The sequence below is a fragment of the Rana temporaria genome, chromosome 8 (genome assembly GCF_905171775.1).
Source record: "Rana temporaria chromosome 8, aRanTem1.1, whole genome shotgun sequence".
Classification (NCBI taxonomy): Eukaryota; Metazoa; Chordata; class Amphibia; order Anura; family Ranidae; genus Rana; species Rana temporaria.
In genome coordinates, this window is record NC_053496.1 from 48,132,577 (window position 1) to 48,158,990 (window position 26,414).

A 26,414-nucleotide genomic window follows, 5' to 3' on the forward strand; every position below is an offset into this window, starting at 1 on the left:
GGCCCTCGGCCTTCAAAAGGTTGGGCACCCCTGATATATATATAAAAAACAGGGTGCAATCAGCGCAAATATATAGATCAAAAAATGATGATATTAAAAGTGTATTTATGTGATACAGACCCCCAGGGTTCAGATCACTGGTAATGCCAGCTGAAATTTGCAAAAATCCTAAGCAAGTAAAAAATAAAATAGAAAAAGTGCAGCGCAAAACTCAAATATATAAATGATACTGGTATACTCAAACACCAATACCATAAGTGTGAATATGAATATGCAGAAAAAATGAAAAAAAAAAATATATATTAAAAATTAAATACAATTCAAACAAACAGTCCAAAAGTCCATAAGTGTCAGAAGATGAGTGAATTAAACGAAAATAAATCTCCACCACGTGACAATCCACCAAAATTTTGGAGGGATCACTTCAAAATTTTGGTGGATTGTCACGTGGTGGAGATTTATTTTCGTTTAATTCACTCATCTTCTGACACTTATGGACTTTTGGACTGTTTGTTTGAATTGTATTTAATTTTTAATATTTTTTATTTTTTTTTCATTTTTTCTGCATATTCATATTCACACTTATGGTATTGGTGTTTGAGTATACCAGTATCATTTATATATTTGAGTTTTGCGCTGCACTTTTTCTATCTTATTTTTTACCCCTGATATATAGCCTCCTGTGGTGCAAATGCACTGCTTTATAATTGTATTGTATTTATATTGTATTGTATATTCTAAACTTTCTCTGGTGTATTATATGGACACCCCTCTGTATGGGTAGTATGGGTAGGGCTGAGCCTGAAAATGGTTTCTTTTTTTTTTTTTTTCAGTTTGTTTTTTACTGGAAGACACATTGCTTTATCCCATACTAAAAACAAAAAAGAGGTGCATTTTACCTCTATCAAGTTATTTGTTAGAGGACAGCATGGCTAGTTGTTAACACTGTTTCAGATATACTACATAAACCTCTCTTTTATGTGTTTGGCCTCCCTTTGACCAACCCTAATGCACTTTTTGTGTTCTTCCTGCAAGTTAGCAGGTAGGCAGCTCAAGCACATCAAGATTTATTCTGTCTTTAGGCAGACAGTTCAGCATTAAAATAAACAAAATATAATTACAGTGGAATCTCGGATAATAATCTGTTCGAGGAGAATGCTTGTAATCCAAAGAAAATAATTTGTTCCACATTGACTTCTATGGCTTGCAATACCGAATGTGAGGTGGGGGGGCGCCAGAGAGCCTTGGAAAGGCTCTGGGACAGCCCGGCTGAACTCGGAAAACCGATTGGCTCAGATCAGCTCCGCTAGGCTCCGGAGCCACAGCACCTCAGGCCAAATGCGGTACTGCACACTGCTGTGAATTCTGCTCGTTTTGCGAGACAACACTTGCAAACTGAGTCAGGATTTTCCCCAAAAAAATGCTTGTATTGCGAAACGCTTGTTAACTGCGTTACTCGCAATCCGAGGTTTCACTGTAATCAAAATGTTATTCCTTCTCAAATAAACATTATGATGATCTGCGTTTGCCTTTAATAGCTGAAGGTTCATACAAGCAAATCCTGCAGCATCATCCATTTTTTTGCATGGCTTTACTCAATTGCCAGTAAGTAAAATAAATTTACAAAGCGCCAAACCGCTCAAAATCCCAAATCCTACGGTTTTCAGTTGTGCCTATTCATACCTGAATGTAACGACGATTGAAGCTCAAAAAGTATAGAAGCTTCTTTTGCGCCAATGGCACCTGCCCTTGCCTATATAACAGCTGTCACAGCCAAGAGACAGCTGTTTATTATTCCAGTCCAGCTGGGCATCCCATATTCTCTATTCTCCATCCAAGTTATAAATCTTAAATTGGTTATACTGCAGCAAGGTGGCTGTATAGCGCAAATAGTCATAGGTGTACATTGGTCCTTTCATGTGACATAGCGGGCGCGCCGCGGGAGCGTGCCCGCGGGTTCGGCGGACTCTACGTCTGTCAGCAATCCCGCGATCACGATATACAGAGGCAGAATAGGGATCTGCCAATGTAAACAAGGCGGATCCCCGTTCTGACAGAGAACATGATGGTGATCTGCTGTTCCCAGTGATCGGGAACAGTGATCTCTGTGGCGTTCCAGGCAGCCCATCCCCCCTACAGTTAGAGAACACGCAAGGAACGCAGTTTACCCCTTGATCGCCCCCTAATGTTACCATTCCCTGGCAGTGTCATTTATACATTAATCAGTGCATTTTTATAGCACTGATCAATGTAATAATATCACTGGTCCCCAAAAAGTGTCATTTGGGGTCAGATTCGTCCGCCGCAATCCTGCTAAAAATCACAGATCGCTGCCATTGCCAGTAAAAACAATAAAAAAAATCCCTAAATCTATCACATTGTTTTTAGACGTGATAACTTTTGCGCAAACTAAAGGGGTTGTAAAAGGTACATTTTTTTTTTCTCCCTAAATAGCTTCCTTTACCTTAGTGCAGTCCTCCTTCACTTACCTCATCCTTCCATTTTGCTTTTAAATGTCCTTATTTCTTCTGAGAAATCCTCACTTCCTGTTCTTCTGTCTGTAACTCCACACAGTAATGCAAGGCTTTCTCCCTGGTGTGGAGTGTCATGCTCGCCCCCTCCCGTGGACTACAGGAGAGTCAGGATGCTCTCTACGATGCAGATAGATAAAGGTGCTGTTTGTTAGTGGGCGTACTGACTCTCCGGTAGTCCAAGGGAGGGGGTGAGCACGACACTCCACACCAGGGAGAAAGCCTTGCATTACTGTGTGGAGTTACAGACAGAAGAACAGGAAGTGAGGATTTCTCAGAAGAAATAAGGACATTTAAAAGCAAAATGGAAGGATGAGGTAAGTGAAGGAGGACTGCACTAAGGTAAGCTATTTAGGAAAAAATTAGGGCTGTGCGTTAAACGCGATATTAACGGCGTTAACGCAAACCCATGTTAACGCCGTCAATATTTTTATCGCGCGATTAACGGGGGTGGACGTGCAGAGTGTGCAGCGGCGCGGCTTACCTTCTCGCTGGATTCACAGGCAAGTTACTCACCTTGTCCCTGGATCCAGCGATGCCACCCCGCTGTGTGATCGAGCGGGTCCTCCTCGCTTGGCGGGTCCTCCTCGCTTGGCGGGTCCTCCTCGCTCGATTCACAGTGCCTGTGTGCCGCCGATCTCCGTTCCCTGCGACGTTACGACGCACGGGAGCGGAGAACGGCGCCAAATTCAAAAAAGTAAACAAACACAATACACACAGTATACTGTAATCTTATAGATTACAGTACTGTATGTAAAAAATACACACCCCCCTTGTCCCTAGTGGTCTGCCCAGTGCCCTACATGTACTTTTATAAAATAAAAACTATTCTTTCTGCCTGAAAAACTGTAGATTGTCCAAAAGTGTCCCTTTATGTCAAAAATGGTTTTAGATCAGCTAGAAAACAGCGATAATAAATTATAATCACTTGCAGAATTGTGCGATAGCGATTTGTGGGGAAATTCGTCATAAATTAGATAGATTAATCGTGAGTTAACTATGACATTAATGCGATTAATCGCGATTAAAAATTTTAATCGTTTGACAGCACTAGAAAAAATATATATATATATAGCAGAAAGTAAAAAATATATATTTTTTTCAAAACTGTCACTCTTTTTTTGTTTATATCGCAAAAGGTGATCAAATACCACCAAAATAAATCTCTATTTTGTAAGGGAAAAAATACGTAAAGTTTGTTGGGGGGGGGATTGTCATCTGAACAGCCCCTGCATTTAATCAAATGTGGACACTGTTTGTGGATTTTGACAGTTGATGTTGATGGCGCTGACTATCAGGATACAATATTTGCAGCGGGAGAATCATCCATCCGCACTGTTTAGCATGTTAGTTTTCTTTTTGTTTTTTCAGCCAAAAAATAATAATCTATTGGCTGTCTTTATAAATCAATTACAGAGCTATTCATTAAAAAAAAAAATGCATGTGCATGCATTCTATACAAATGGGAGAAAAATATGTTGTTATTAGGGTATTTTTTCTCTAGGTCAAATTCATACAGAATTGGATGAATCAGGAGAATGCCACATTATGGCCACTAGATGGAGGCAATAAATGTAGAAAATATGGCCCAGATTCACAAAGCACTTACGCCGACGTATAACAAGTTACGCCGACGTAAGTGCAAATGTGCGCTGTCGTATCTGTGCGCCAGACCCACAAACAGATATGCGCCTAAAACCAGGCTACATCCCGCAGACGTAGCTTGCTTACGCCGGCGTAGGGTGGGCGCACATTTAGGCTGGGTGCATGGTGCTGCTCCCATTGATTAGCCATTTAAACATGCAAATGAGGGAAATACGGCGATTCGCGAACCTGCGTGCGCCCGACGCAGGCTACGCGAGGTGCGCGTAAGTTGTACGTCCGGCGTAAAGTTATTCCCCATAAAGGAGGTGCAACCCAGCAGCAGACATGCAAAGGTCTGCACCAGGGAACACAAGGCGGCGTATTTTACGTTGGACGTGGTTGGACGTGTGTCTAGCTGGGCGTAGGTTACAATCACGTCGTACGCAGTGATCCAGCTTAGTTTAGGCAGTTGTTCCGACGTGGTTGTGAGCAGGCACAGGGGGATGCGTCCACGCCCACGGCGCATGCGCAGTTCGTGATACGTATCTGTCTGGCGCTCGGCCCATCATTTTCATGGGGTCACGCCTCATTTGGATGGGTCACGCCCACTTCCACCTACGCCGACGTACGCCCTCGAAACCTACGCCACGCTGATGCAGCGGTGGGAGCAATAGCTTGCTGAATGCAATGCTTGCCTCTCCGCCATACGTTGGCGTGGCGTACGGTGTGTGCTCTACGGCGGCGTAATGTGCGCCTTGCTCTCTATGAATCTGGGCCACTATATTTATTTGCTATGCTTGTCAGTGCCATCTAGTGGCCATAATGCAGGATTTTCCTAATTCAGGCTATTGTTATGAATATCTGACTCTGAGAGAAAATAGCCAACAAACATTTGATTTTGCTGGCATGCGCGCAAAACAAATGTAGATGCAGTTTTGCAGGACAAGGCATATTTCTTATAAACACACCCCTAAGTCAGCTGTAGCCTTGTGCTTCTGTTTATATCTTTCCAGAGGTTATCTAAAGCAGAGCAAGGTTTCTCCTGCCTTCATACTGTAGCACTAAAAAAATAAAAACTTTATTGATGATGTTTTTGCTCACAAACGCAACAGTATCTTGTTGTTCTCCTATAATATCGCACTGTCCTCTATTATAAAACAACTGCAAGGAAAAACTTACTTGTGCAAATGATGGTTTATGCTCAATGTTATGTTGGAAATTCATAGCATGCTTTTATATCTGTATTATTCTCTGGGGGCTCAGTCCTTGTCGCATTGTAGATTGCATTAAAATTATTCTAAATCTCTGAGGTTTTGCAAATGAGCTTAATGTTAAAAAAAAAGAAAAAAAGAAAAAAGAGTAATGTAGCGAAAATCTCCATCATTACAATATTTGTTAACATTAATCAATAAACATGAAGGCCACTGTTCCATTTTGGATTTGCCATGTTATCAGGCCATTATTGTAGTATGATCAGATTACTATAGTGCTGGGGTCCCCAAACTTTCTAAACAAAGGACCAGTTTACTGTTCTTCAGGTTTTAGGGGGGGCCAGACTGTGGCCAGTGGGAGTAGAAAATGCCCCATCATTGGTATTATTGGGGGGGTTTGCCCCATTGTTGGTATCATGGGAAGGAATAGCGCCCACCATTAATATTAGTGGGAGGAAGAGTATCCCATCATTGGTGTCAGCGGGAGGAAGAGTGCCCTATTGTTGGTATCAGTGACAGAATGTATAAACCATCATTGTCAGTGGTAGTAATAGTGCCCCATCTATGGTGTCAGTGGGAGGAATAGTGCCACATCATTGGTATCAATGGGAGGAATAGTGCCCCACCATTGATATCAATGGGAGGAATAGTGCCCCATCATTGGTAACAGTGGGAGGAATTGTGCCCCACCATTGGTGTCAGTGGGAGGAATAGTGCCCCATCATCAGTGGGAGGAATATTGCCCCATCATTGGTATCAGTGGGAGGAATAGTGCCCCATCATTGGTGTCAGTGGAAGGAAGAGTGCCCTATTGTTGGTATCATTGACAGGATATATAAACCATCATTGGTGTCAGTGGAAGGAATAATACCTTGTATCACAGTATCAGTGGAAGTAATAATACCTTGTGTAACAGAAACCACTGTCACTGTGTGTTTTGGAAGGGACTGTGGTTCTCTTACCCACAGATAATGGCCCAGAAGAGACTGGAGACCTGGGTACAACCTGGCATTTAGATAATGTAATGTAATGCTACATCCCTCCCCCCCCCCCCCTCTTGTTCCTGTGTCTAATTGTGTTGGTAAATGGCACATAGACAATGGTCTGGACTGGAGACTAAAGATGGCCTGCCGGTTCACCCGGCAGTCATTTTGCGGCAAACTTTGCATGTTCGCGGCCTATCAAACCGGCGGACATATGGCGATGTTCAATGCGGTCCGCAATGTTACATGGGTAAGAACTTTGACCTATATGACACATCCATCAGGTGGTGCAGGACAGCCAATTGAGACATTTCAGCACATGGACATACCTCCTACCTTATAAATAGACCTGATCTGGCGGCCATCTTACATTCTGATTTTTGTCAGTGTAGGGAGAGGGTGCTGTTTGGAGCAGGGACAGGCTGTATTCAATCAAATAGATATCTAAAAGGTCCACAAAAGTCCTTTTAAGGACTGGTATAGGTGTGCTACTTGCTCTGCAGTATATTAGTGTCTAATACATTCATATATTTTTTTGTCAGTGTAGGGAGAGGTTGGCGTTTCCAGCAGGGACAGACTTTAGCGACACAAATCGCTACCTAACAGGTCCACAAAAGTCCTTTCAAGCACTGGTATAGGTGTGCTACTTGCTCTGCAGTATATAGGTGTAATATACACTTATAATATACTTTCGAATATAGAAAGCATATTATAGTGGATTTGTATTGTGCAGCATTGTGACTGGCGGTGTATTTGGTTACTGCTGGATTTTTGCCTCTTTCGCTGCGTTACTTCTGCTACACACATTAAAATAAATTCCTGAAAAAAAAAGTTCCATAACTGGTACGATAAACCAGTGGCCCCCCAAAAACGTCAGATTGAAGCGGGGTGTTATCTAAAAATATACTTTAGTAATAGTGTATTTGGGTACTGCAGAATGACAGGCAGAGGACGAGGCAGGCCCTTCCGCAGGGGTGGTAGGGGTAGGGCAGGAGCACCAGGCCGGAGCCAAAGTTGAAAGTGGCACAATGTTCGTTCGATTAGGTCAAAGGACGCACCAGACTCGTTTGAGTGGAGCGCCACAAACACCACCACCATATACCCTCCGCTTGAGTCACAGGAATTATTTTCCGATCCATCAGAAGACATTTTGGATGCGCAGCCATTCTTGGCATTGGATCAGGAAGAGGAGGTAGCAGCCGGCACTCAGCAGTCTGACGAAAGTACTCAGATCAGCCCAAGGAGGTTGGTGCCCGCTGTTGCAGCCTACTCAGAGATCTCTATTGTTAGTGATGGGGAAGGTGACGTCGATGATGACGTGTCTACAGACGTCACGTGGGTGCCCACAAGAGAGGAAGAGGAGGGGAGTTCAGAGGGAGAGATGGACCAGCAAATAGGGAGGAGAAGCAGGCCGAACTTACATTGCACAGGAGGGACAAACCAGACTCCTAATGTATCAGGAGCGAGCCAACAACCAGGTACGGTCAAATCTGGCGCTCCCAGGATGCCGGCCCATTTTTTAACATGTCTGCTGCAGCCTATAGTGTTGCCATCTGCAGCCTTTGCAGTCAACGCATAAGTCGCGGTAAGCCCAACACTCAACTAGGGACGACCGCCTTAAGAAGGCACCTAGCCTCCCATCACCGAGCCCAGTGGGAGCAACACCATCAGAACCCACAAAGCCACACTCCAAGCTCTCACCATCCAGCCCTCTTCTGCTTCCCCTCTATGCTACCAATTTTCCTCCACTCCACCTTCCATCATGCCTTCCTAACGTTTTTCTGCAAAAAGGCAGGATTCCGTGGCCAAAATGTTTGATTATAAAAAAACGATGACGCCGGATAACCCTCTTGCCCAACGGTTGACCGCTCGCTTGTCGGAACTGATAGCCCGCCAACTACTGCCATATAAACTGGTGGACTCGGAGGCCTTTCGAAAATTTGTGGCCATTGAAACACCACAGTGGAAGGTCCCAGGAAGGATTTTTTTTTCACAGAAGGGCATCCCAGAGCTATATGGCCATGTTCAGCGGCAAGTGCATGCATCTCTGGCACACCGTGTCGGTGCCAAGATACATCTGACCACAGACACGTGGTCTAGCAAACACGGGCAGGGAAGGTATATAACTTTCACTGCCCACTGGGTGAACCTTCTGACGGCCGTCAAGCATGTAACCCGTGGCACCCAAGTAGATTTGGTTTTCTTCTCCTCCTCCTCCTACTCCATCCTCCTTCTCCTCCTCGGCTGACTCCTCATTTTCCGATGCTACCGTACTCAGACTCAGTCCTTGTCGCATTGTAGATTGTTTAACAACTATTCTTATGCCGCGTACACACGATCGTTTTTCGGCATGGGAAAAAACATTGTTTTTCCAACTTCATAATTAAAAACGATTTTGCCCACACACCATTGTTTTTGAAAAACGATGAACAAAGCGCGGTGACGTTCAACACGTACGACGGCACTCTAAAGGGGAAGTTATTTTCGCCTTTGGGCTGCTTTTAGCTGATTCCTTGTTAGTAAAAGACTATTTGCGCTTTTTTGTCTGTTACAGCGTGATGAATGTGCTTACTCCATTATGAATTATAGTTTTACTAGAACAAGCGCTCCCGTCTCATAACTTGCTTCTGGGCATGCGCGGGTTTAAAACTTTGTTTTTACCCACACACGATAATTTTTAACAACACGAAAAATGACTTTTTCATGAGCCGAAAAACGATGTGAAGCCCACATACGATCATTTTAAATGACGTTTTTAAAAACGTAGTATTTTTCATTTCCCGAAAAACGATTGTGTGTACGCGGCATAAGTCTCTGAGAGTTCCTAAATTAGTTTAATGTTTAAAAATATGTTTGATGAAAATCTCCATCATTACATTAGATGCACCATGAATGTAATAGAAAAGTGAATGTATAGTCAATATTCGTTACCATTTATCACTAAACATGATGGGCTCCATTCTATTGTGGATCTGTCATGTTATTAGACCTTTATTTGTGGTATAATCAGCATATTTTATATTTTAGAGCTGCAAAGGGTGGGCCAACTCAATATTGAACCCTACGGACTAAGACTTGGAAGCCATTAAAGTAAATTTTTTTGTAAAGGCAGGCGTCCTAATACTTTTGGTAATATAATGTATCTTTCTATCCTTTTCTCACTTTGGGCCAAATCCTCAAAAGAGATACGGCGGAGTAACTGCTGTTACTCCGTCGTATCCCTGGTCCTAACTATGGAACTGATCCACAGAATCAGTTTCCCATAGTTAGGACGAAGATCCGACATGTGTAATTGAATTACACTGTCGGATCTTAAGGATGCAATTCTAGGCCGGCCGCTAGGTGGCGAGGCCATTGCGGCCGGCCTAGAATATGCAAATGACCAGTTACGGCGATCCACGAACGCTCCGACGGGCCTGTCGCTCTAAATCTACGTCGTTTACGTCGAGTTCCGCCGCGTAAAACTAGGGCTGAGCCCTAGTTGTCTTAAGCCATGTTAAGTATGGCCGTCGTTCCCACGTCGAATTTTAAATTCTACGTCGTTTGCGTAAGACGTCCGTGAATGGCGCTGGACGCCATTTACGTTAACGTCTAAGCAAATGACGTCGAAGCGACGTCAGTTAGCGCAATGTACGTCCGGTAAGCTACCCGACGGAGCATGCGCAGTACGTCCGGCGCGGGAGCGCGCCTAATTTAAATGGGGCGAGTCCCATTTGAATAGGAACTCCTTGAGCCGGCCGGATTTAAGTTACAGCGCCGCAAATTTCCAGGTAAGTGCTTTGTGGATCAGCACCTAACGTGGAAATTTTGCGGCGGTGTAATTTAAATCCGAAAAGTTACGTTGCGCCGATTCTTTGTGGATTACCCCCTTTGTTTCTACTAACTTTTAAGAGAAACAGATCAGCATTTTCTGATGTTATTCTCTGCCAGTTTTTTATGAAGCTCTGTTTCCCTCTAGCCTCTTCTCTAGAGAAGGTGATCTCAGCGTGTACTGGGACAAATCAGTCTGTTTATTGAAATGTTGTTGCCAGAATAGTAATATCTCCTTTGGGCAATATGATGTTTAATGAATCATATGGGATCCAATCTGTCATTGTCTCTCTGCAGCGGCAATCTTTAGCTGGATGCATGAAAGAAATATTAATTTAGCTTTTCAGTCAGTCTTTGATATAAAAAAATTAAAAACAAACATTTAATGCACATAGGTATCTATTAAAAATCATTAAAGTGTATGTAGACCCTAGAGCGGAACTAAACTCTCTCAACCAACATGAATTGTTTTTAATCCTTAGGCTGCTATAATTAGTAAATAGATAGGAAGGTATATTTACTGTTTTTTTTACTTTTTTTAAATTTCTTTAGTTTCTTCCTGGTTTCAGGCCTAGGCCAAGGTGATATCATATATACCCGGAGTCTCCATGGGAGGAGGGGTGTTCCCAGCTAAGCATACCCTCCTGCCTGCGTGCCTGAGTTAAGAGCAGATGGATACCAGGACGTAAATGCTACATGAATCATCTGCCCTTACTCAACATGGCCCCCGGCTAGAAATTCGAGGGGGTTGTTTTCTAAAGTGATTCCTCAACAAAATAAAGCATTGAATCGATGGGGGAGTCTGCTTTGAATATCAAAAAATAAATAAATAGTATTTTCATTTTGTTATCATTAGATGCAGTTAAAGCAGTTTTAACCCCCCCCCCAAAAAAAAAAACACTACAAGACAAAGACATAATGAGCTAGTATGACTAGCATACTAGCTCATTATGAATTACTTACCTGAGATCGAAGCCATCCTCGTCTCCCCCTCCGGCCGCAGACATCTCTCCGGAAGGGTTACTTCCGGGTATCGCCGCTCCGGCGCTGTGATTGGCCTGAGTGGCAAAGATGTCACCCCGTGCATGCCCGCGGGAGCCAGCAAAGCCGGCATTAGCCATTGAGAAAACTGTCATTCTCAGTGCGCCTGGTGTATTCCTTTTGGAAAATATTTATTGGTGAATTGCTTTCTCAGTTTAGACCGATATATATTCTTCTACATATTTTTGGTAAAAAAATCGCAATAAGCGTATATTGATTGAATTGTGCAAACGTTATAGCGTCTACAACTGTAGCTCCCCAATGTCGGCAGCACTCATGCAGCCCCAGACCATGACACCCCCACCACCATGCTTGACTGTAGTCAAGACACACATGTCTTTGTACTCCTCACCCAGTTCTCACCACACACACTTGACACCATCTGAACCAAATACATTTGTCTTGCTCTCTCATCAGACCACAGGACATGGTTCCAGTAATCCATGTCCTTAGTCTGCTTGTCTTTAGAAAACTGTTTGCAGGCTTTCTTGTGCATCATCTTTAGAAGAGGCTTTCTTCTGGGACGACAGCCATGCAAACCAATTTGATGACCCCCCACCCCTTTAACCTCTGCAGCAATGCTGGCAAACACTCATATGTCTATTTCCCAAAGACAACCTCTGGATATGACGCTGAGCATGTGCACTCAACTTCTTTGTCTGACCATGGCAAGGCCTGTTCTGAGTGGAACCTGTCCTGTTAAAAATCTGTATGGTCTTGGCCATCGTGCTGCAGCTCAGTTTCAGGGTCTTGACAATCTTCTTATAGCCTAGGGCCTAGGCCATCTTTATGTAGCACCCTCTACTAATAAGTAGGTGCTAGTAGTAGGATTTTTGTCAGTACAGGTAAATTGAATCAGGCCTAGCTTTAAGCTAGGCCTGTTTGTTTTGATCTGTGTGTGCTGGGAGTGGCCTAGAGTAGTAGTAGGTGATTCACATGCATCATCACTTCTCGGTTACCTCCCTCTGGCTTCTAAAGGATTCTAGAAGGGAGAAGGGGGGGGAGGGGAAGAGGGGTAGAGCTGCCTGGGGTGTTCTAAGGAGCCCTGACCAATCCCCAATCTGGATTGGCAGGGGGCAGGCATCCTTAAATACCTAGAGTCAGTCCAACTGGGGAGGAAGAAGCTGGAGATGGAGTACTAGGTTGTCGGAGCCTCTGAGACACTCCCCACCCGGGGGGGGGGTGACCTTGAGCCTGAGGGGTTCGAGTGCAAGCCTTGCTAAGAAACAAAAAAGAATCTGAACAGGCAGAGTCACAGAGAGGAACCGAGAAAGACAACAGGAGCTAGTGTTGCCGGGAAAGTCTCCAGGAGGGATCCACCAGAGTGCAGCCAGGAGGGCTGATGAGTGACAGGAACAGTTGGGAGAGCTGTGGAGTGTGGGAGGTGTGGAGCACTTGGGCTTTCACATTGAGACTGCAGGGGAGATGTTTTTCAGGCGCTTTACAGGTATTTTTAGCCCAAAAGTGCCTGAAAAATGCCATAGTGTGAAAGGGGTCTAAGGCGACCTGTCAGGCGAGCTTCATGCAGTGCAATGGAACCGCCCTAATCAGAGCAACTCAAGACGCTTTAACCACTTAAGACCCGGACCAAAATGCAGGTAAAAGACCAGGCCCCTTTTTGCGATTCGGCACTGCGTCGCTTTAACTGACAATTGCCCGGTCGCGCGATGTGGCTCCCAAACAAAATTGGCGTCCTTTTTTTCCCACAAATAGAGCTTTCTTTTGGTGGTATTTGATCACCTCTGCAGTTTTTTATTTTTTGCGCTATAAACAAAAATAGAGCGACAATTTTGAAAAAAATTCAATATTTTTTCATTTTTGCTATAATAAATATCCCCCAAAAACATATAAAAAACATTTTTTTCCTCAGTTTAGGCCGATACGTATTCTTCTACCTATTTTTGGTAAAAAAAAAAAAAATCGCAAAAAGCGTTTGATTGGTTTGCGCAAAATGTATAGCGTTTACAAAATAGGGGATAGTTTTATTGCATTTTTATTAATTTTTTTTTTACTACTAATGGCGGCGATCAGCGATTTTTTTCTGTGACTGCGACATTATGGCGGACACTTCGGACAATTTTGACACATTTTTGGGACCATTGTCATTTTCACAGCAAAAAATGCATTTAAAATGCATGGTTTACTATGAAAATGACATTTGCAGTTTGGGAGTTAACCACAAGGGGGCGCTGAAGGGGTTAAGTGTGACCTCATGTGTGTTTACAACTGTAGGGGGGTGTGGCTGTAGGTCTGACATCATTGATTGTGCGTCCCTATATTAGGGAACACACAATCGATGACAGCGCCACAGTGAAGAACGGGGAAGCCCGCGGCCAAGGTCACGGAGCTTCGGACCAGGTCGCGGGAGCGCACTGCGGGCGCGCGTCCCACCGCTGGGCTTCATACAATCAAGCACAGGTATGTGATTGTGCCCAGCGGTGCCATTCTGCCGACGTATATCAGCGTTAGGCGGTCCTTAAGTGGTTAACTTGGAAAAAGGCTCCTGTACTACATGGGGGCGACTTCAGAGCGGCTTGCATTGGCTTGTATTACAGAAGTCGTTTTCAAGCAGCTCTGTACGGGGCAGCTTCAGAGTCACGCGACTTTGAAGCTACCCCAGTGTGAACTGGCACTTGGAGTCAGCTTGTTACCTGTATAAAAGACACATGTCCACAGAAGCAATCAACCAGATTCCAATCTCTCCACCATGGCCAAGACCAAAGAGCTGTCCAAGGATGTCGGGGACAACATTTTAGACCTACACAAGGCTGGAATGGGCTACAAGACCATCGCTAAGCAGCTTGATGAGAGGGCGACAACAGATGGTGCAATTATTTGCAAATGGAAGAAACAGAAAATAACTGTCACTCTCCCTCGGTCTGGGGCTCCGTGTGAGATCTCACCTCGTGGAGTCTCAAGGATCATGAGAACGGTGAAGAATCAGCCCAGAACTACGCGGGGGGAACTTGTCAGTGATCTCAAGGCAGCTGGGACCAAAGTCACCAAGAAAACAATTGGTAACTCACTACACCGTGAAGGACTGAAATCCTGCAGCGCCCGCAAGGTCCACCTGCTCAGGAAAGAACATGTACAGGCCCATCTGAAGTTTTCTAATGAAGATCTGAATGATTCAGAAGAGAACTGGGTGAAAATGTTGTGGTGAGATGAGACCAAAACAGGGCTGGACTGAGACAGAAATTTGGCCCTGGACTTCATCCAGACTGGCCCACTTTGACAGGTCTCTCCCATGGTGGCCGGACAAATCCCACCCCCCGCCGGCCACCCAAGCCCCCTCTCCACCTTCACTACCCACTAGCCGTTCTACTTTATTAGAGTAGAACGGCTGGTACTGGTACTCTTATAGGCAGTACCAGTGGGGAAGCTAGACATTATTTCACCAGGGCCAAAGAATCAGTTCAGTGCTCCCCCTTATGGGACAAGATTAGGCAGAAGTGAGAAACTCCAAGGCCATAGCTGTTGAGTCAGCTGTCTGTCCCCTCCCCCCATGCTCCTCTGTCGTCCCCCCTGCTCCTCTGGTTCCCCCCCTGCTTCTTTGTTCCCCCCAGGTGAGCACTGCGGGGAGGGAGAGACAGAGGAGCAGAGGGGGGCGGCAGTCCGCTGTCACTGAAGCCAGCCCACTGAGCCATCGGCCCACCGGGAAACTCCCTGTAGTCCCAATGGCCAGTCCATCCCTGGACCAAAATCTAGCCCTTTGGCATCAACCTAACTCGCACCTGTACGACCTGAAAGTTGCGCGATTTTGGCGCAAATTAGTTGCGATTTAAAGCAATGCCTGTGTAATCTTGAGTTCTATGGGCCTCAAGTCGCAATAAAGTCTGACCAAAGTAACGCAGGGACTACTTTGAAGTTGCTGCGACTTGAAGTCGCACAGATACTCATTGGAAATCATGGGGTAAGACTTGTCATGCGACTTTGCAGTCCCAAGTCGCAGGACAAGTTACACATGTGTGAAAGGGGCCTAAGAGATAGTTGGCACAAAATACAGATTTTCTGACAAACTGGTTCGTAGGCAAAGTTACAACTTTAATTTGATATTAGACTCTGGCAACCTACTAACATTAACATTGTAGTGCATTATAATATTTGTATTCATTGGTGAAATCCAATCTTCCCATAAATATCTAATAAGAAGCTACGTAAATTTTCCATGTGATACTATGGATGAACCCTCCCAGGTTATTGGGGTTTCCGGATAAGAACTCTGTTGTCCTCCACCTTGTGATCTGTTGATGTTGATTATATCTGCTCCTCTTTCATGATTCAATTCTTTTCAATGCCCGGACCGTTTCTCCCATCAGTAGGACACGGGCCATAGGTAGTAGTGGCGCTATCCTCTGTGTAAAGTGAATAGAAAACAATTAATTTCATGTGACAAAATACTGATCCTCGCCCACACTATTCACATACTTAGGGGCAGATCCACAGAGAGAGTACGCCGGCGTATCTACTGATACGCCGGCGTACTTTCAAATTTCCCACGTCGTATCGTTGTTTTGAATCCTCAAAACAAGATACGACGGCATCTTCGTACGTCTTCGTACACCTTCGGATCTAAGATGCAATTCTTCGGCGTCCGCTGGGTGGCGTTCCTGACGTTTTCCGCATTGAGTATGCAAATTAGCTATTTCCGACGATCCACGAACGTACGAGCGACCGTCGCATTTTTTTACGGCGTCTCTAGTCGGCTCTTTTCGGCGTATAGTTAAAGCTGCTATTTCGTGGAGCACTCAATGTTAAGTATGGCCGTCGTTCCCGCATATAATTTTAATTTTTTGTTTGCGTAAGTCGTCCGTGAATCGGGCTGGACGTAATTTACGTACACGTCACAAAAAAATGACGTCCTTGCGACGTCATTTAGCGCAATGCACGGCGGGAAATTTAGGGACGGAGCATGCGCAGTTCATTCGGTGCGTGGACTTAAATGAAACACCCCCCCTACTCGGCGATTTGAATTAGGTGCCGTTATGCCACGAGAGATACACTACGCCGCCGTAACTTATGGCGCAAATTCTTTGTAGATTCAAAGCTGCCAAAAGTAAGTTACAGTGGCGTAGCGTATCTCACATACGCTGCGCCCATCTAATTGTTTGTGGATCTGCCCCTAAGGGTTCATTTACACTAGTGGTTGAGAGGTGGTAAACCCAGGATCGGGCCATGCTTTTACCACCTCTGCTCCAACCCCAAAGCAACTCCTTTTAGCTGCCGTGGCAGGAATTATACCCCCTGTTGCTTTGGGGGGGGGGGGGGGTGTACTGCCCACTAGACTAGTGCAGAATGAAAAAATTAAGAAAACTAAATTGTAGCAATTCTTCTGTAATCTTTTATTATAACATGACTATTAAAACGTGACAGCTGACGCGTTTCGGCACATAGCCTTGTTCACAGCACAGTCACCATAGAAAAATACAACACATAAATAGTGCAAAAAAATAAAAGGATAATGCACGTCACTCCCACTAATTAAATGATGTTAGTAATTGAAGGTAAACGAGAACACCGCTGCAGGTATATGTTTCTCAGGAAGTGATAACAAGCAAGACTTATCATCACTGAGAAAGAAAAGAAAAAGAAACAGGGATCAGTATAAGAAACCACATAGTTTAAAAAAAAAATACAAAATAAAATAAAAAAATATCTGTTTTGCAAAAAAAATGGCTAAATGTGTATCACACATCTTTTTTAATCGCTAAATGTGTATCGCAAAAAAAAAAAAGGCTAAATGTGTATCGCAAAAAAAAAAAACTAAAACTAATCCTATTGGAGAAAAAGGTCAACATCATAGTGGAGATTCATACCTAAGGGCACTTTGATATGTAAAGATCCACCAGACTTCTCTCTTAAAGCGGAGCTCCACCCTAAAGTGGAACTCCTACTCATCGGAACCCTCCCCCCCTCCGGTGTCACATTTGACACCTTTCAGGGGGGACGGGAGTGCAGATACCTGTCTAAAGACAAGTATTTGCACCCACTTCCGGCCACACAGTCTGCAGGTAGACTGCAGGCAGGACGTAACCTCCCGTCCCCGTCCCCCGTTGTGTTCTGGGAACACTCGGCTCCCAGAAGACAGCAGGAGCCAGTCAGCAGGCGCAGCGCGACTCGCGCATGCGCCGTAGGGAACCAGGCAGTGAAGCCGAGGCACTTCACTTCCTGGTTCCCTCACCGTGGATGGCGGGGGGGCAGCAGAGTGACTAGCGATTGCTCGTCCTCTGCTGCGGACGGCGCTGGACTCCAGGACAGGTAAGTGTGCGGATATTAAAAGTCACCAGCTGCAGTATTTGAAGCTGCTGGCTTTCAATTTTTTTTTTTTCAGCGGACATCCGCTTTAAGAAGCCTGCAGTGTCATTTTTTTCTAAGCCATAAAAAGAAAAAGCAGACATTTTCCCTGCATGAAGATGTTGGAAATGTTTTGATCCGTTGGAGATTCCCTTGTCTGATGGATAAGATGCTCCATGGTAATGTTCTCCTATCCGTGTTCTCAATGGTCTTGTGGTGCATCCTACATATTTTGTTTGTGTGCTGGCTGCTACATGGCTACATGGTCTAAATTCCTTAACTAGCGCAATTTTTTTCCCCAAATTTTTTTGCATCCTACATATTGTAGATTGCGGGAAGTGCGCTCTACTGAATAGATCACATTATTTTTTTATTTTTTTTAACAGAAGGAATATTTATTGAAGAGAATCAGATGGTTACATGCTTATACAGGCCAAACAGTACACACAGGGCCGCAAGACTCTAAACAATTGTTACAGACAGTGCAAGGATAGCCATCTTCAGTATGAAACATCATGTTAGCTTGTCCGGATGAGAGAGGGAAAACAAAAAAATAAATAAAGGGAAGGAGGAAGAGAAAAAGGAAAAAGGGGGAGGGGGGGAAGAAAAGGAAAGAAGGAAGAAAAGAAAGGAAGGGGGGGGAGGGGGGGGAGAGGGGGGGAGAGAAAAAAAGGAAAAAAAAAGGAGGAGGGGGGGGGGAGAGAAGGAAAGGGGAGGGGGTCACATCCCATCCAGCAGGCCAAACGTGATAGCCAAGTAATCACAGCATACAGTACAACGTATAGTCACAGCGAGTCCTGAACATTGAATGAGTACCAGAACCGAAGCGCGAGGGCTCCACCAACCCGTTCACCAGACCCAGGGTGAGTAGGGGAACACCATGGCCACCCCGGAGGGGAAAGGGGGCATACACCTAGACCCAAATACCTCAGACCGTCAGTCTCCTGGCCGCCACCCAATCCCCCCAGATCTTGTCAAACTTCTTGGGGCAGTTACGTCCCATGTACGTTAGCTTGTACAAGGGGAGGATGTCATTCACCAACTTCCGCCAGGTTGACAAACCAGGCGGGTTTAGCTGCCTTCCAGTGGAGTAGGATTGCCTTACGTGCATAAAATGCCGCGTAGAAGATAAAAAGCTTCTTATGTTTGGAGGTAGGGAGGTTATCCGTGATACCGAGCAATAGGATCAAGGGATTCAGCCCAACAGCCATGCCACCAATCGACTCAATCTCTGCCGCCACCCGTTGCCAGAATTCCTGCACCCTCGGGCAGAGCCAGACCATGTGAATAAAATTCCCCACCTCTCGGCCACATCTGGGACACTTATCCTCAGAAGTGTGGTAAATAACCGCCAGCCTCTGAGGCGTATAATAGACTCTATGGATAAATTTCAGCTGAATGAAACGCTCCTTCGCCGATATCATGAGGGGAATGTACTGCTGCAGTCCCTCCGACCAGTCCTCCGATGTGAGGGCCGGCAAGTCCCGCTGCCAGGCAGAGAAGGCCCGTGAGGCCCCCGCCCCCCCGGCACAGGTCAACCTAAAGTAGATAGAGGAAAGCACCCTGTCCATCACGCGGGAAGTAAGGAGCCTCTCCACCGAGTGGGGTTCCACTTTAACAGGGTCTGGAAACTGCGCTCGGATCGCATGTCTAAGTTAAAGAAACCTGAAGAACATCCAGGGGGGAAGTCCAAACTTAGTTTTTAAGATGCCAAAAGAGAGCAATCGACCCTCCGGCATGACATCTCTCAGGGTTTTTACGTTATGCCGTGCCCACAGCTGTGGATCTGGCACGGTCCCCAGCTGTGGCAGGGACGGGTTGCCCCACAGAGGGATGTGGGGGGAGACCGATCCGGGCTCAACCACAAGCCTCGAGACCTGTCCCCACACCACAACCGTGGCCCTCATTGGTGCGGTAATCTCAGCGCTAGCCCTAACCCCCCGATATACCAGATTGCTCAGTCCAGCATAGGACCCTAATATAGCTGCTTCAAGGGTAACTGACGGGTTAGTACGATCCTGCGTAAACCACCACCTAACTGACACCAGCACAGCCGCCCAGTAGTATTTCCTAAAGTTTGGAAGGGCTAGACCGCCCTCCGACAAGGGGAGCTGGAGTATGGGCCTACCCACCCTCGGGACCGAGGCCTGCCAAACAAACGCACCCACCGCCTGATCCAGTCTGTCGAAAAATGATTTAGGGATAATCACCGGCGTATGCCTAAAGACATATAGAAACTTGGGGAGGAAGGACATTTTAACCAAGTTAACCCTGCCCACAGGTGTGAGAGGCAAGGTCTTCCATGCCGAGCACCGATGAAGAAACTTCTGGAGAACAGGGTTCACATTGGCCTCGATGTACTCAGACAGGTTTCTGCGAACCATGATGCCCAGATACTTAAAGCTGCCAACCCACTGCAGCGGGGCCGGCAGATCATCGGGAGGGGGGGACCGAGTCAGAGGAAAAAGGACCGATTTGTCCCAATTAATCCGAATGCCCGAAAATCTGCCAAACCTATTGATAATTGAAAGGGCAGCAGACAGGGAGCTGCGTGAGTCATTAAGATAAAGTAAAGTGTCGTCTGCGTACATGGACACCCTTTCGACAACAGAGCAGACCGTAATACCAGCGACCTCGGAGGCAGATCGAAGCATAATGGCCAGTGGTTCGATGGCTAGGGCGAACAGGGTTGGGGAGAGGGGGCACCCCTGCCTTGTACCCCGGTGGAGTGGGAAGGATGCAGAGAGGGAGCCATTCGTCCGCACCCTTGCAGTCGGGTTTGCATATAACATCCTGAGCCAGGAGATGAACTGCGGACCAAGGCCAAATCTCTTTAAAACCTCCCACAGGTATTCCCACTCCACCGAGTCAAAGGCCTTCTCGGCGTCAAGGGAAGCAATAACCTCTTCACCCCCCCCCCAGCCACCCGATCAATAACCGTGAACAACCTCCGTAAATTTATGTCCGTCCCTTTGCCCGGCATAAAACCAGTCTGATCCCCGTTAATCAAAGATAGTATCACTGCACTGAGCCGATTCGCCAATACTTTAGTGAATATCTTCGCATCGACATTTAGTAACGATATCGGTCTATATGACGAGCAGAGTGCCGGGTCCTTTCCGGGTTTGGGAATCACCACGACAACCGCCCGCTGCATGGAGGGGGGCAGCGAGTGTCCCCGAAGGGAGGTCAACAGGGCTCCCCGATATCGCCCTCCCAGGGAGGCACCGTGCGTCTTGAAGAATTCGGCCGGCAGGCCGTCATCTCCAGGAGTCTTCCCTGCCTGCAAAGAGGCAATCGCCCCCTGCACCTCCTTCAGGGTGATCGGAGCGTCCAGTGACGCGCGAGCCCCCTCCGAAAGAGCAGGAAAGACCAGGCCATTTAAGAAGGAGTGTAGCTCCTCAGGGGAATAGTCAACTCTGGACGAGTACAGCCCTTCATAGTAGGCAGCAAAGCAGGCGTTTATCCCACTTGGATCCGAGACTAGTTCCCCTGACACATTCCGGACATTGGCAATAGGAACAGAGTTGGTCGGGTCCCTAGAAATCCACGCTAGCAGCCGCCCCGTCCTTTCCCCCTGTTCAAACACCCTCTGAGACTGATACAAGAGAGATCACATTATTAGTACCGCAATTAAGTGACCACGGATTGGGAGCTCTTTTCCTGTGGAGCACGACTTAACCACCCTGGATTTCTTTGTGTGTTTGACAGAAACGACAGGCGCTAACACCGCAGACATAAGATCCTGTGGTGTAACCATGTACTGTACCTCCAGAAACTTTGGACTGCCACCCAAAGTATTAGCCCGTCCACTACTAAATCTACAGCCAGCTTCTATAATGGATGTTAAATCCTCATCAGTTGACAAGATAGGTAGAACCTTCAAAATTATGGGCCAGATTCACAGAGGAAATACGCCGGAGTATCTACTGATACTCCGGCGTATTTTCAAATTTGCCGCGTCGTATCTTTATTTGTAATTCGCAAAAAAGATCCGACGGCTTTTGGCTAAGATCCGACAGGCGTACGGCTTCGTACGCCTTCGGATCCTAGGTGTAATTTTCTGGTGGCCGCTGGGTGGAGTTTGCGTCGTTTTCCAGCGTCGGGTATGCAAATTAGCCGATTATGGCGATCCACGAAGATACGCGCGTTCGTCGCAATCTCTTACGTCGTCGCTAGTCGGTTTTTCCCGTCGCAAACTTAGGCCTGCTTTTTCATGGCTTATCTTTAGAACAGCCATTTAAAGTATGGCCGTCGTTCCCGCGTCAAATTTCAAATTATTTATTTTTTTGCGTAAGACGTCCGGGAATACGAAACGACGTAACGCACGTCGCCGTTCAAAAAATACGTCGGGGCGCCGTAATTTCGCACAAAGCACGTCGGGAAATTTTCACACGGAGCATGCGCAGAATGTTCAGCGCGGGAACGCGCCTAATTCAAATGGTACACGCCGCATTTGAATTAGGTGGGCTTGCGCCGGACGGCTTTACGTTTATACGCAAGTGCTTGGTGAATCGGGCACTTGCGCTGAAAACTTGCAGCGGTGTAACGTAAAGGGGATACGTTACGCCGCCGCAGATATTCGTGAATCTGGCCCTATGTTCCTAATCGAATTAAACTCCTGTGAGTACGTAAAAAATGTAAAATGAAAAAATGTGTTTTGTTTAATTTCCATTCATAATTTACATAAAATTTGTTTAATTATTTGAATTTGTTTTTTGAATTCATTTAATTTATTCAAACTCAATTCGACTGAATTCGGAAAATTTGAACCATTTTAAATTTGATTCTAAATCGATTTGAGGTCAAATGTATTCTATTCTAAATCCAAATTTTGGAAGATGATTATATTCATTCTATTCTATTATATTTCATTGTGTTTTTCTATTCTTTTATTTTTTATTCTATTTGAATTCAAATTTATTCTATTCGAAATTTGAATTTCGAAAGATGGCTATATTATTTCTATTCCATTCTATTTTATTATTTTTTCTTTTCTTTTCTATTCTTTTATTTTCTAGTCTATTCTTTTCTATTCTATTTGAATTCAAATGTATTCTATTCCAAATTTGAATTTCGGAAGATGGTTATATTATTTCTATTTTATTTTTTATTTTCTATTCTTTTTTTTTCTATTCTATTCTAATTCAAATTTATTATATTCCAAATTTGAATTTCAGAAGATGGTTATAGTATTTCTATTCCATTCTATTTTTTTTTCTATTCTATTATTTTCTATTCTATTCTATTCCTTTCTATTTTATTCAAATTTATTCCATTCAAAATTTGAATTTTGGAAGATGGTTCTGTTATATTCATTCTATTATTTTCTTCATTCTATTCTTTTCTATTATTTCATTTTGAATTCTATTCTTTTCTATTCAAATGTATTCTATACGAATTCTGGAAGATGGTTATATTCAAATTTTTTCTATTCTATTGCTTTTTCTATTCTATTATTTCATTTTCTATTCTATTCAAATCTATTCTTTTTCATACTATTCAAATTAGAATTTATTCTATTAAAAATTTAGAATTTTGGAAAGAGGTTTTTTATATTTGAATTCATATTTATTCTATTTATTTTGTTATTTTGGATTTGTTTAAATTCATTACTATTGTAATTCGGGAATTCAGATACTTTCGATTTCCCGAATAAGAAAAAAATTGTCTGAATTTGGTCTCTACTGTTCACCAAATGCAATCCATTTACTCTGCAAGCCTCCTGCAACCACAGTCAATGCATGCGGTTGTGGCAGTGTTAATTTTGTTGACTAAAACATTTTAGTCGACTAAATGAATACTATTTTAGTCAACTAAAAGATGACTAAAACAACTCAGATGACTAAAACACGACTAAAATGGCATTTTAGTCAAAAGATTAAGGGCCAGATTCACGTAGCTCAGCGGATCTATAGATCCGCTCGATCTACGTGAATTAAGATCCGCTCCCGCAAGTTTAGGAGGCAAGTGGCTAATTCACAAACCACTTGCCTCCAAACTTGCGACGGCGGATCCTAAATCCCCCGGCGGAATTCAAATTCCGCGGCTAGGGGAGTGTACTATTTAAATCAGGCGCGTTCCCGCGCCGATTTAAATGCGCATGCGCCGGCCAGGAAATTTCCCGGCGTGCATTGCTCCCACTGACGTCACTAGGACGTCAGTGGTTTCGACGTGAGCGGGACTTGCGACGCGCGTGTTCGTGAATCGGCGTACGCAAACGACGTTGGAAAATTCAAATTCGACGCGGGAACGCCAGCTATACTTAACATTGGCTGCGCCTGATAAAAACAGGGGTAAGTATACGACGGGAAAACCGCTACGGAAACGACGTAAGAACACTGCGACGGGTCTGCGTACGTTCGTGAATTTGCGTATCTCGCTGATTTACATATTATTTATCGTAAATCAGCGGGAACGCCCCCGGCGCCATTTTTAAATTGAAAAAAAGATCCGACAGTGTAACACATTGTAACACTGTCAGATCTTAGCCCTATCTATGCGTAACTGATTCTATGAATCAGGCGCATAGATAGGACCAGTGTAAGTCAGAGATACGATGGTGTATCTGTAGATACACCGTCGTATCTCTTTGTGAATCTGGCCCTATGACTAAAACTAAATTGAAATTTGACTTCAAAATTAACACTGGTCTGTAGTGCTTGTTCATAATACCTCAATACCCTAAATAATAAACATATTAGATTTTTCAGCGGTTTATAATGAGGAAATTGTAGAGAAATGTTAACTAACGCATTACAATTTAATTACACCCATGAGCTTTTAGACGACTAAAATTAGTTTTAGTTGACTAAAATGTACTGGAGATTTAAGTCGACTACAATGTAGGAGATTTTAGTCTACTAAAATCTACTGGAGATTTAGTCGACTAAATACGACTAAAACAACTGCAAAAGACTAAAATGTGACTAAAACTCAATTTTTGTCCCAAGATTAAGACTAAAACTAAATCGAAATTTGCTGCCAAAATTAACATTGGGCTACGGCATGCTAGTGCTGGATTCAAAGGGGTTAAAGCGGGTGTTGAGGAGGCAATACAACACCTCCTCACCGCCTGTCAAATGCTGTCAAAAGGCTTCCACATAGGCCTCTGACATGGGCGGCAGCTTCTACTGCCCTCTTCTGCACCATTGACTTCAATGCATGAGTTTGACAGGTGATCCCGCTGTCAAGCTCAGCATGCCAAGTTAAATTTGCTCCGGCATGTGTACAATCCCCCCGCTGCATGTCTGCTTGTAGGTGGGCGGTAAAAAAGCTGATCAACCACATGTTTTTTCCGCACTGTGGCCACTTTGGGAATATTTTCTTGCCACTGGGCAAAACGGACGTTGGATGAAAGCAGAGCAGAAGCGCTGATCATGGCGCATTACACTATTTTCTTTTTTTTTTTTATATTAACTTTATTATAAATATTATACAGAGAGACGTCATTGGGTTCCATTGAACACATTGTAGTGGACTGCATCGCTTGGCACAAAAAAAAAACGTCATGCCTGCTATACTTTTTTCCAGTGCACACCCTTGTACTTGGTGGTGTGCACCGGCCAGGCAAGAGAGGAGACATTTTGCCTCGTCTTGCGGCATGGCTCAACTGGAATAGCTGCTCAACGCAGTCCTACTGCACCTGGTGTGAATGAGCCTTAAAAAGCTATCCTCCAATCAGTAGCAGAGCAGTGGCTGACAGGCCATCAGGAGGCACTACTGCCCCCTTCCGAATGCCTATTTTTTTTTTTAAATTGCCAAATAGCAAGCAGTTGCAGGTTGGACCCATTGATCTCAATGAGACAGTTTGACAGGTGGTGCAGCCTGTCAGACTCTGCAGCCCAAGTTAAAAATGTAGCGGTGTGATCAGATGCTTTAGAGGCCAGGGCAGAGATATGGGGTCTAATAGACCCCAGATCTCTCCTAAAAGAGAACCTGTTAAAGCTCATGCTATCACAAGGGAAGTTGTTCATCCTTTGCAATAGCAATAAAGTTTATAAAAAAAAAATGACAGCATAAAAAAAATAAATAAATGAAAGCGTTCCGTTCCCTGTCAGCACAGCGCACATTGACTGCTTGGTGTAACCGTGGAGACAGGCCAGCCTCAGCTACATCCACTACTCTCAGTCTGTCAGAGCCGCACAGAAGTCGCAGTACAAGTCAAAAAGTCTGCGGTTACCAATGTGAGGATCATCATATTTGTAAATGGGTTGTTTCTAATTTAAACCACAAAACCAAATAAAACAGGGATTGCTTATTTGAAAAAAAAAAAATTATAATAAAGTGCCCTGTCCCCTCGTGCTCATGCGCAAATATGAGCGTGCACTTAGGTCCCACGCACATATGTAAAAGGTGATTGCACCACACAGGTATCGCTGCAAACGTCAGCACAAGAGCAATAATTCTCCAGCCCGATCTCATCTGTAGCTCAAAACCGGTAACCTGTTAAGGCTTTTAAAGTGTCACCTATGGATAATTTGATGTACCGTAGTTTGTCACCATTCCATGGGCACGTGCAATTTTAAAGCGCGACATGTTTGGTATCTATTTACTCAGTGTAACATCATCTTTTATATTTTAGCAAAAAATTGGGTAGTATATTGTGTTTGTTTTTTAGTAAATTCTTTAAAGTGTATTTTTAAAAACAAAATGTGAAAATACTGTGTGCCATAAAAAATTGCAACACCCACCATTTTATTCTCTAGGGCCTCTGCTTAAAATATCTATATATATAATGTTTGGGGGTTCTAAGTCGTTTTCATACTGCATGCTGGTCTACTTCTTACCGTTTTGGTAATAGTCGTATATTTTTACATTGACCGGTTTGAGGCCAAAGACGACCATATCTTGCACAATGAGGATATTGTAATCTCGTGTTGAGTGGTCCAGCTGAAAAAAAGGACAAGAGAAAAAAAAATCAATTAGCCATTGCACATTAAAGCGGTAGTAAACTGTAA

At 44.5% G+C, this 26,414-nt stretch overlaps 1 protein-coding gene across 1 annotated transcript in view; it reads right to left on the reverse strand.

Moving 5' to 3' along the window:
• Positions 1-15,183: 15,183 nt before the first annotated feature.
• The window catches only part of LOC120910393 (alpha-2-macroglobulin-like protein 1), a 182,277-nt gene continuing 171,046 nt past the window's right edge, over positions 15,184-26,414 (reverse strand). The window contains exons 35-36 of the mRNA XM_040322150.1: positions 26,244-26,346; positions 15,184-15,515 (exon numbers count right to left, since the gene is read on the reverse strand). Coding sequence (XP_040178084.1) covers positions 15,442-15,515; positions 26,244-26,346 — 177 coding nt within the window. The 3' untranslated portion in view covers positions 15,184-15,441. The remainder of the gene's footprint in view (positions 15,516-26,243; positions 26,347-26,414) is intronic.